The following is an 11,783-nucleotide window of genomic DNA, read 5'->3' as shown; positions in this document are numbered from 1 at the left end:
ATCTCACAGGCAGTGTGAATATAAAGTTTAAACCTTTCAATTTTATGAAGGTTAGGGTTATTATAGTTAACTGAAACTAAAACCATAATAAAACTTTCATTACTGAAAAAAATAACTGTTTATTTGAAAAAAGGTATATACATATATACATACATGTTTTTCTATGTAAATATGTGTTTGATGGATGTAATTTGCCTGTTATGCTCAGTGTTCTAAAATTGTAAGTTCAACTGTAAATTCAAAAATTTTAGGCACTGGTCGGACAGAGAAAACTTGTACAGGCAACAGCTGCACATTTCCCTTTTTACACCCATCACCCTCTCTGCATAATAGCTCTCTCATTTTCCCAAAGACAAATGCCAGCACCATTATATTTAAGAAAACCATGACAAGTCTGGATTGATCAAACAATAAAACGCCTCTCATGGCCTTTTGTGGCCTGCTCCTGAGCTGCCTACTGTACTAATGGAGCTAAATCCACTTCACATACACATAGAACTCCATTTCCCTCTCAGTGCTATTCTGTGCGGGCTGAACTCTCATGCCTCGCCATGCATTTATTCATAGAGTCGAGAATACTGATGTAGTGCTCAGTGGGGGGAGAAATTGGCTGGATGCAGCCGTCTTAAGACTGGATGAATTGCATAGGTGTGGAGACAAGTAACCACAGGACTAATTTGTGGTTTTCACATGGATGTTTGAGAATGTATAAATGTGGTTCCTTCACATTTTTATGAGGTAAATCAAAAACCAACTTTACATTTCATACACATGCACTAGTGTACCTAAAGTGTTAAACATATGGATATAGTTTTTCACAATCAGTTTGCGAAGTTAAGAGTGCTGGTCTTTAACTTTCACATCCTCTTGAGTTAGATGAGGTTAAACGATTGTGTTCAACTGTTGTTGACCCGTGACCTTTCCCAAAGTAGAAAGGCGGGCCGACAACCCATCTCATTAAGAGGTCGCCCTCCCTTACCAGTCCATGTTCAGCGTTTCTTCTATGTTTATAACAAGAGTGATGGAGATCGGTCTACTCTCTACTTCACCTCACTGGCAAACATAACTATTTTTATATTTTCCATTTTACTCGCATGAATTTAATGAAGCTCATTGTGAATTGTGAAGTTCCTTGTAATCGCGGCTGTTTAATGATTCACCTCCTCCTATGCTGCATTTTTCACTAACAGCCATGTAATAAATGATCACCCAGAGCACGGCCATGATTTCAGCTCATTAGACTATAAAAATAATGTTTAGGTGAGCAATAAAATAATACTTCGTTTGCATACAAACCCAGACAGGAAGATTGCCAGCTCACACTAAGCGTGATATTTTTTATTTTATTTTTGAGTATTTTAAATGAAATCATAAAAAGGTATAATATTTTAGTCAACAAAAAGAATTGTAACAGATGGAATAAAATCTCTGAAAGTACAACCTGATATATATATATATATATATATATAATACAAAGAAAAAATAAATTTAAGATAAAAATAAATAAAATCAACATTTAAAAAAATCAAAAGTACAGTATATGAAATGTATAGAAATGTATAAGCTGAAGTATTAGCAATTTTTTTGCTGTAGATTTGTGAACTTTTCATGTCCACGATTTTAATTAAACAGCCTTAACACTTCTCACCCCTATACAAATAATCTGCACTGTAAAAAAACAAAAAAAAAAACACTAGCACATTACCTGAAAAAATATGCTTTTAAATTATCTGGTTTTATCCAAGTCAAATATAATATTTAATATGACTAAATCAGCCTGACTATATTGAGTTACACAGAGTAATTTTTAAGGGTCACATACAATAAAACCAAATTTTCAGGGTAAAAACTGCATGTTTTCACTTTTTACAGTGTATTTTTAAATAAATTACGGGTTGACCACAAATATTTAGCTGTGAAAACTGTGTATAAATCACTTTAAGTATGGTTATTTTATACTACCAAGAAACCAGAGAGCAGGCTTAGCTTTATATTCAGGACTAAAATGGTTATATTACATTAGTATGTGTGTTGGGTTTATGTGTTTTCTTCACTTCGTGTTGATTGCCATGTCTTTACATTTGCGCTCATTGTTACAAGTTGTTAACACTCAAGTGCACAGCTTTCTTTGTGGTCCCAGCCCCCAGTACAAACAGGGTTCCTGTGTGTGCACAAGTGTGTTATGATTTAGTGTATGTGCCCTATATGAGTGTGTGTACAGCAGGCCTAAAACAATGGCCCTCTCAGATTACATCTCTCTGTCTGTGGAGGCTGTAAAGGGGGGCAGGAGAACTCCCACTGGCTACCCCTCCCGCCTCTCCTGTCCGGGCCAACGCTCTGATTGGCTCAGGCCACGTATATATTTACACCATGGGTTCATCAAAACTCACTACAACTTTCAAACTCAGAACAAGAACTATATATACCGTCTGGAGTTACAAAAGATTAACATCTGTGGGATTTTATACTTCTGAAACATCCGAAAACAAAGAGTGCAGCCTTTTCTAGCTCTTTTTATTTCTTTTTATGATTCCTTTCATTTGGGTTACTGGTCAGTCTGTATTTAAAGTAGCATAGAGACGTCCTGGTGTTGCTTCTTTCCAAAGACAACAGCGTGCTTTAACCGTGGTGGTCTTGCTGGAATGAATATATCTGAGTCTAGTTGCTGTCAAGAGGCCAGTTCTCAGCTTAGCCTGGTTGCGGAGCGTGGGACATGGGGTGCCTCTTCCAGCACTCCGGGCCCTGACCGGGGACATGGTTTTGACCGCAGCCGGACCACAGAGCTGGCACCGGTGCCTGGCTCTGGAACACAGACAGGGTCCCGAACCGGAGGGGCCGCAGCAGAGGCCAGGACGAGAAGCCCGGACTCAACCCGTGCTGGAGCTCTGACCCTGGGCTCTGGTGAGGGGAAATCAGGGGGGGAGTCGAGGATCAGGAGGCCGATGAATGCCTTCATGGTGTGGGCTAAAGATGAGCGCAAACGTCTGGCCCTCCAGAACCCAGATCTGCATAACGCCGTGCTCAGTAAGATGCTGGGTAAGATGCTCGCTATACACCACATCACAGGGGTTAAGCTGGGGTCAATCTAGTGCATCGGCAGGGGTGCGATGTCTCAGATGTGGCATATTTGAAAACTGGTGGTTTAAAATCAGATTAAGAGTTGAATAAAATTACCACATATATATTGATATGTGAGAATTGCCTAATTAATACATTATAAATAATAAAATATTAAAATAAATAAAAATAAATTGAAAAACAAAATTGTTAATGTGAGGTTAATAGAGGAATAATTGGTCTTGAGATCCATTAAAAAATTATACTGTTAATAAATGACAGCACTGGGTCAAGCAAAGATGACCACATTATTTTCGTTATTTTATTTAAATCGTTAGTAAAGGGCCATAAAATGAAGTTCATAATGAATATAATAATTAAATGCTCAATAAAAATGATCAATACATTTTTGTATTATATAATAAATTATATTCATGTTGCACAGAATCATGTCTTTCATTGTCATATGACCTTATTATAAACTCGATGAAAAAATGAAAGGTGCCAGTTTATTATAATCGTACAAAAATGAACTTTGTATGCTGCTCAGATTTATTGATTAGAAAAACCTTGGGCGCACATGATATGGAAGTCATTTGTAAATCTTGCACAATATTTGTGTTTGGCTGTTTCTCAGGGAGACATTTTGATGTCCTTATTTTTTTAAATATAACAGGGCTGTGGCAGACACACAAGCTGCCGATTGTCTGAAGCCATTGACCCATTAATAATTCAAATACTACAAACCAACCGCACCAGTTATATGTAATGATTCGCTCATGTCACACACACGTTTGTCAGTACTTGTGTTACATCTGTTTTCACCAAAAGCTGCTGCAAATGTAATAATTGTGACAGCTCATTTAAAAATCATTTGTGCATGATTATATTTGTATATTTATTCCACCAGAGAGCTAAATTACATACTTTTTTCTAAATAATCGGAGGAATATGGCTCAATAACCCGGCATTGTTTCTGCATTAAATTAGAACAATGTTGTAATGACTAAACAAGGTATGATAAAAATCATATTTATAAACTACTAAAGCAAAAACAGCAAACACAAAAAGTAGCACAATGAATCCTGAAACAATAACACTGATTGGATGATGTTTTTAGGTCAATCCTGGAAGGCTCTAAGCACACTAGACAAGCGTCCGTTTGTGGAGGAAGCCGAACGACTGCGTTTGCAGCACCTCCAGGATCACCCGAACTACAAATACCGTCCTCGCCGCAAGAAACAGCCCAAGAAGATGAAACGAGTGGAACCGGGTTTGCTCCTCCAAGGCCTCGCTGGCGGCCCGGGACCAGGAGAAGCTTACTCGCTACACCGCCATGCCCATCATCTGCTGCCTCCTCTGGGACACTTCCGAGACTTCCACCCCTCCAGAGCTCCAGAGCTGGAGAGTTTCGGCCTGCCGACGCCAGAGATGTCACCGCTAGACATGTTGGAGGAGGGAGGCGGAGATTCAGTGTTTTTCCCCCCTCACATGCAGGAAGATGTGGGTCTGGGATCGTGGATAAACTACCACCAGCATCCAAACCATCAAACTGGCCACCACCCTCACCACAACTCCCATAACATCCAGCATTCCCACCCACACCTCAACCAGAAGTCTCCACTGGCCTGCCTCCCGCTGCAGGAGAAATGCCTGGTTGTCGAGTCCACGAACCCTAACGGTCTCTACTCCAACATGAGCCTCCCAGAATCTTCCAAGGCTTCTCACACTCCCACACCTGCAGGCTATTACGGTCAGATATACGGGAGCAGTCAGTCCCAGCCTGCCTTCACCTCTCATCTGGGCCAGCTGTCTCCACCGCCCGAGACCTCGGCAGTCGCTCAGGTCGCTCCGCCCTCTCTGGACGCTGTGGACCAGCTGGGACCCTCGGCCGAGTTCTGGGGCGAAGTGGACAGGATTGAGTTCGATCAATACCTGAGTGCGAGCAGGACTCGATTGAGCAGGAACGCTCCTTGTGAGGAGAGCAGCGCTTTGATATCAGCCCTGTCCGACGCCAGCAGCGCAGTCTACTACAGCGCGTGCATTACGGGATAAAACTGCTTCCGCAATCTCCATGCAGTCCTGAAGTCTGGTGCACATATAGCTTTTTTTTTTTTTTGAGTCTCAGATCTTTTTGATTGATTCGATTTATCTTCTTCAGGGAATCATCTTGCCCGGTTTCACAAATCACTGGAGGTTACTGAACTCTTTACAGGATGGTTCTCACCGTATAGACTTCACTAAATTGCATTTCACAGTATGACTAGTCATTTCTGGTCTTGATAACCTGTACTTTCTGAGACTGTGGTCAAATTTAACCGATAATTTTGCTGACTCCATCCAGCTACTGTATGCTTATGGTCTCAAATGAGGGTACTGGGACTTGGAAGTCAAGAATGTGAATATTTTTGCTATATATATATATATTTTATTTGCCTTTTATATTGTTTATTTCTATTTTTATAGACATTTTATAAAAGGTTGTATGAAAATATGTTTTGCACTGGGTATGTGAAAACCACTCAAGATTTGTATACTGCACTTAATATCTTTCAAACACTTTTTTTTCCATGACATCTGACATATTTTGATCCATTGGCGACTAATTTATCTTGCATTTTTCCCTTCTGTGTGGTTTGAATGTTTGAATTGGTCATTTCATGTGGACATGACATTTTGTAATCCTCTTAGCACTTGAGGAACATGTTGAGTTGGTAATAACTCTCCCCCTTTTGGTAATAATTATCTTCAAATAAAAAGAGTTTGCAGTAAAAAAATGTCTCAGAGCTATTAAATCAAAGCAATTAAATTGAAAACACACAATTGTTCATAGTATTTCACTAGCACACTTTCCCACACCACAGAGTGCATGTGCTTTTAAAGATGTTTTTTCTTCTTAAAACAGTTTTAATTAAATTAAAAAAAAAATGTATTACACAACAAAATGTATCAATGCATATATTGCAAAATAAAGTTGTCACTAAATATTGGGTACTTGTCAAAATCATTATATTTCAATTAGGTGTATATTTGCCTGATTTATATAAAATGGTGATGTGGTTGCAATTGTTGTTGCCTTTTGAGAGAAACGGAGAGCGAGAGCAGGGCCGCAATGTTTAAGTTGTAATCCAGTCTTGTCTCTCTGATTCCCTCCTCCAAGATTTTTGATCAGCCACAAAATGAGTTTGGCTCTTTAAGCTATTTTTTCCCCTAAAACCACGGACAAAAAGAAAACATTTTGGACTGTGGAGAACAAAACTGAAACTGTCTTCCCTTATGTCTTCATACAAAAAAAGGCAGCTCTGAGATTAAAGAAATGCTCCCTCAGGTTGATTCATTCAATACTGCAGAACAAAAAGATTGATATAAGAGTGTGTTTCAAGAGGGAAAATAGTCTTTCCAAAGCATTTACATTTCAGGCAGGCTGCCTAGTGTGTGTTATTCGTTACATCCAATGATACACATTTCATGTGTTCTTTTCGTTCATATCATGCTGACTATATTCGGATGTCTGTTGAATGACACACCACAGATTCTTTTGCCAAGAAGTGGGCTCAGTTAGGTCCAGGTCAGCTGCCGTGCGGTAAATTTTCATCCCACCAATTAATTAGCCATCAAATTAGCAGGAATGTTAAAACAGAGGAAGATCCTGGGGAAACTGGGGGTGTTAGGATAGCAGGAATCTGTGTGTTGGAGAATATCTGTGTGTGTGTGTGCTGTAGGGGGAAGGATGTTCAAGGGAAGAGGAGCTTTTTTCACTCCTGACCAGCTCCCTAAATGGAAAGAACAACACTGACCGATCATGCAGGTCCAGTAATTCTGAAGTCCGATGTGCAAATCAGCAAAACGTCTCAGGTTACTTATGTAACCATGGTTCCCTGAGTAGGGAACGAGACACTGCGTCCTCTAGGGGTCGCTATGGGGAACGTCTCGTCGTGACCCGTGTCTGAAGCATACATTGAAAAAACACCAACTACACGTTGGCCGGCGAAAGCCCATGACGTCACTACCGGTGTGACTATTAGTATAAATAGGCGCCGGGAGAACATTTTGTTATATATATATATATATATATATATATATATATATATATAAACGAATAAAAATGGCACAAATACACAACACTATACGACTAAAACCTTAACTAGAATTAAAATGAAAACATAAAAATAAAAATAAAGAAAATATAAAAATACAATTTAATTCAAATTATTACTAAAAATGATAATAGTATATAAATTATATTAAACATAGATTTAGCACTGAACATGTGTGGGTGTAACACCCGATACCAAGTGTACAAGGGGTCACTAGTAGGCCAGGCTAAAGTTCAGATGTGCAAAGAAGAGCCCAATGTTACAGTCAGCCTCAGACATCAGCTTTTTATACAACAAAATCTGAAACATCTTGAGATCATTAGGAGGAGCTATATTTGACATTTTAGCACTGATACATGAAATGTCGCATTGACTTACTGCAACTTGATCCCTGCGAGTAGGTGGCTTTTTAAAATGAATATTATTCCAGAGACAATGCTGAAAAACACAAAGCTGCTGGTTCCTGACTTCCTGTGTCCAATCTTTACTGTTGAACTGGACCATAAGTCTCCTCTGACTTTCCCTTTCCTGAACTGTCGGCATAATTTATGAGCATGGCTGTGCACAGGCCTGGTGGTTTGGTGGCCTTGGATTTGTGTGACCCGTGGGTTGTGGGTTCGAACCCCGGACAGAACGGTAATTGTGACCCAACCAAATGGACACATGCCATCCCACTTTGAGCTTCAAACACAGGTTGCAATAGTTACAGTTTGAACAACCTGCTAAGACTTCTATGCATTGGCTGTAAGGGTGAATATTGAGATTTAGGCCTAATGCTGATGCACTTCAATTGGATTTGAAATTTTTTAAAAATTGAAATGTTAATACATTTTTTTATTTATTTTTTTATTTACATGAGCAGTTCTTAAATGATGACTATATACTGAAACTTCACAGTAAACCGGTTCAGAAAATAACTGTAATGTAGCAGTGTTGTGCTGTAGAATTACAATAATTATCTGTGTCTGCATTACAGTAATCTTGAGTATATGCACACAGTGATTAGGTTCTCAGCATGTTCCCATCATTTTTAATTTTTAAATTTTTTGCTATTTGTTGATTTATTGTGCTGTTGCTGTTTGTTGTCACTTTCACTTGCATGTCTTCATATAACAGTTTGCCCTAGTTGTCAAATCTGACAGGTTGAACAGTGCTCTAATAGCACTGAAACAGCACTGGGACTTTTCACTGTTTGAATCAATCCACTTTTCTGCGTTTGTCTGTTCCAGACAGATTGCAATTTTTTGTGACTCTTTTTTCAAGTAACACTACAGGGTCCCACACATGGTATGATATTGTGGTGGAAATTAAGAATTTGTGGCAACAAGGAAAGAAATTAATTAGTTGTGGGAATTAATTTTCATCTGTATAACTCCGTATAACACAATTATATGACACAATTATTAGACAGGAGGTTAAAGAGCTGGCTGTCTGGTGCAGTCTTAACAACCTGGAGCTTAACACACTTAAAACTGTGGAGATGATCGTGGACTTCAGGAGAAAACCCCCTGCACTCCCCCCACTCACCATCATGAACAGCACTGTGGCTGCAGTGGAGTCATTCCTCTCTTCGAACTGTTGCCTTCTGGTCGGCACTACAGAGCACCGACCACCAGAACAGCCAGGCATAAGAACAGTTTTTTCCTGCAGGCTATATTCAGCCTGAACAATTAATCTTTCATAATTATACATTGTCCATCACAACTAACATAGTTATCTGACATATTTATATTAAACTTTACACTTTGTAAATAACATATCTGCACACTAATAACATACCTGTACATTTATCTAAACAATTACATTTTTTCCTATACTTCTATTTCTGTATACAGTACATTATTTAATGTTTTTTTATTTTTATTTTATTTTTTTTATATTACATCCCTACTGTGTTATTCCTATGTATGTCTGCACTATGTTTGTACTTTCTTCTACACTGGAAGCTCCTGTCGTCAAGTCAAATTCCTTGTGTGTGTAAACATACTTGGTAATAAAGCTCTTCTGATTCTGATTCTGATTCTGATTCTGATTCTGATTCTGATTAGTCCAGTGGGCGGCAACAATTGACTGTCTTTATAAGTTGTTTATTCAACTGATTCGCTCAATACAGATTCATTGGGTAAAAAAAAACAAAAAAAAACAAAACAAAAGACTGTCTTTATGAGTCATTGAATCATTCATTTTACTGATTTGTTTAGAAAATATTGTTTAGAAAAATTGTTTAGAAACACCACTTCTGTGTGTGTGTGTGTGTGTCTAATTTTTTACTTAGATGCAGAGACCTCGCTTAGAATACACGCACTGTAAAGATCAATTTTCGAAGTTGTAAATAAAACAAAGATTACTGCATCACTTTTTACAAGAAAATACTATTTCAGTCTTTCCACTTCAAAATGTCATGTTTAATTCAACGTGTTACTTACCATGTTTTTAATTGCACTTAATTTTTAATTAAAAATTATATTATGTCCATACTATAATGAACAGAAGTGCCACATATAGGCCCTAGTGTAGATATGTTAAGTGAACAAAACAACTATTTACATGATTATCACACAAGTTTGCATGTTATGTTTAAATAGTCAGTTGTCATTTGCATTTCAGTGTTATGTTCTGAATATAGCATTTTATTATACGAAATTACTTTTAAATCATGGCAGTTGTTGACAGTGTGCTCTAATTGTTAAAGTAGCAGTGGATTGTGTCATGCCAGGACAAGCTGCACTACTCTGAGTTGTGAGGGGTCATTTTCTCCATGGCTTTCTGCAGTTTCCATGACAGTGCCATAATTGACAGTGCAGCGTCTGTGAGACGGGCTGCTGACCCGTAGTGACGCCTTGCTAAAGATTGGGGAGTGAGCCAGCAGACTAAAACAGCCCTCATAAACGCTCCTTTCTTTTTTGGGGGTTGTTGGGTGTTTTTGATGTTTTTTTCTGTTTCGAGGTTATTTTTTCCTTTCACACAATTCCCCTTCTCAGGTTTCCATTTTCTCTTTTACAAACATATCATTGTGAGTCTCTGTCTCTGCAGAGTCAAGCAGGACTTGGCCCTGAGAGTGAGTATGTGTGTGTGTGTGTGTGTCACAGTCAATCACACACACACACACACACACACACACACACACACACACACACACACACACAGTAAACTCATATCCCTTTCCCAGGACCCACAGTCTCTTAACCCGCTGGTGCCATGCGGCCGTTGTGTAACATCCACCCAGGCTCTGTATGTTATTTTATTCCTTTCTCATCCTGCCTGTTATTTGCTATCCATATAATTATAAAAAAAACAACTCTATGCCCTTGATGAGTGATGTTTTTTTCAAGTCTCTGTGATGTAAAGACACTACCACGTACTAACTGATTTATCTTCACTGTGTTAAATGGCTGTTTCCGTAGCAATGTGACAGGGCTCTGCAAACTGAGGACAAAACTCTTTTTTTGTTTGCATTAAGTGGTTTTCTCTGGAAGAGAAGAAGACACTGAGACCGCAAGTGTGGGGAGTGGCCAAAAGCCAAATGTGGGAGGAGGGTGGGTGGGGGGTGGGGGGTAAATGAAGGTAGATGAAAGCAAAAAAGAAAGAAACTAAAAAGCAATCAAAAAAACGAAACAAATACTAAAATAAAGTCAAACAACAAACAAACAAAGAACAAACAAACAGAACAAAACAAACACTCGAAGACAGAAACTGCAATGTCAAACGAACAATGAAACGAAGACTAAAATAAAGAAACAAACATAAAAAGAATACTCAAAAACAAAATACTCAAACAAAAACAAACAAACAGAAACAAAACAAAACACTCAAAGAAAGAAATAAAAAATTAAGCAATCAAACAATGAAAAAAAACTCAAAGAAAGAGACAAGCAAAGAAATTAAACAAACATAAAAAACAAACAGTCAAGCAAAAACAAAAAAACAAAGACTCTAACAAAGAAAGAAACTAACAAGCAATCAAAGAAACAAAAGCAAACAAGCAAATAAATTAAACAAACATAAAACATCTAAAAAGAAGAATAATCGAACAAAAAAAAAAAAAAACGAAAAACAATCACTCAAAGAGTGAAAGAAAGAGAAACAAACATGAAAAATAAAGAAAGAAACAAGTAATCAATGAAATAAACTAACAATCACTCGAGCAAAGAAAAAACAAAACAAATATGAGAATAGTTATGAGCCTGAACCATGGGCGTCGCTAGGCCATTTTTAGGGGGGCTATAGCCCACCTAAAATGACTACTCAGCCCCCTTAAAAATTTTGCGATTAGCTCCATAAACTGTACACGAATTCGTGATTGCCTCAGTCCCCTTTAAATTTCATATGAAAACGGCGGCAGACTTCGATCAGCTCCTCCGTCTTTCAGCGCGTTCTTTTTCAATCCGCAGACCGCGGCCGCGCAGAGCAAGAAACAGAGGACAAGGTGTGTGTTTATCAATAGATTGTTATAATATCTGCAACTGTGCAGTTCTTTGACATAAATACGGTTTAAAAAATATCATGGGGGAGCAATCGGTTCCACATCTATACTGTAAAGTTTTCACTGCGCTCACCCCTCATCACACCACAGCTGTTTCCTCCAGTGAAAATGAAGCACATATGAACGCATACTTTATAAAACAATCA

General features: G+C 38.3%; 1 protein-coding gene across 1 annotated transcript; it reads left to right on the top strand.

Moving 5' to 3' along the window:
* Positions 1 to 2,409: 2,409 nt before the first annotated feature.
* On the top strand, positions 2,410 to 5,648 carry LOC107666636 (transcription factor Sox-18-like). The gene is made up of 2 exons (XM_016458063.1): positions 2,410 to 3,036; positions 4,178 to 5,648. The coding sequence occupies exons 1-2, from the start codon at positions 2,643 to 2,645 to the stop codon at positions 5,110 to 5,112; spliced, it is 1,329 nt and encodes a 442-aa protein (XP_016313549.1). The 5' UTR covers positions 2,410 to 2,642; the 3' UTR covers positions 5,113 to 5,648.
* Positions 5,649 to 11,783: the final 6,135 nt, after the last annotated feature.

Source organism: Sinocyclocheilus anshuiensis, unplaced genomic scaffold (assembly GCF_001515605.1).
Source record: "Sinocyclocheilus anshuiensis isolate Anshui unplaced genomic scaffold, SAMN03320099.WGS_v1.1 scaffold201, whole genome shotgun sequence".
Taxonomy (NCBI): Eukaryota; Metazoa; Chordata; class Actinopteri; order Cypriniformes; family Cyprinidae; genus Sinocyclocheilus; species Sinocyclocheilus anshuiensis.
The sequence above is the reverse complement of the archived record's forward strand: the minus strand, read 5'-3'. Positions and strand labels throughout refer to the sequence as shown.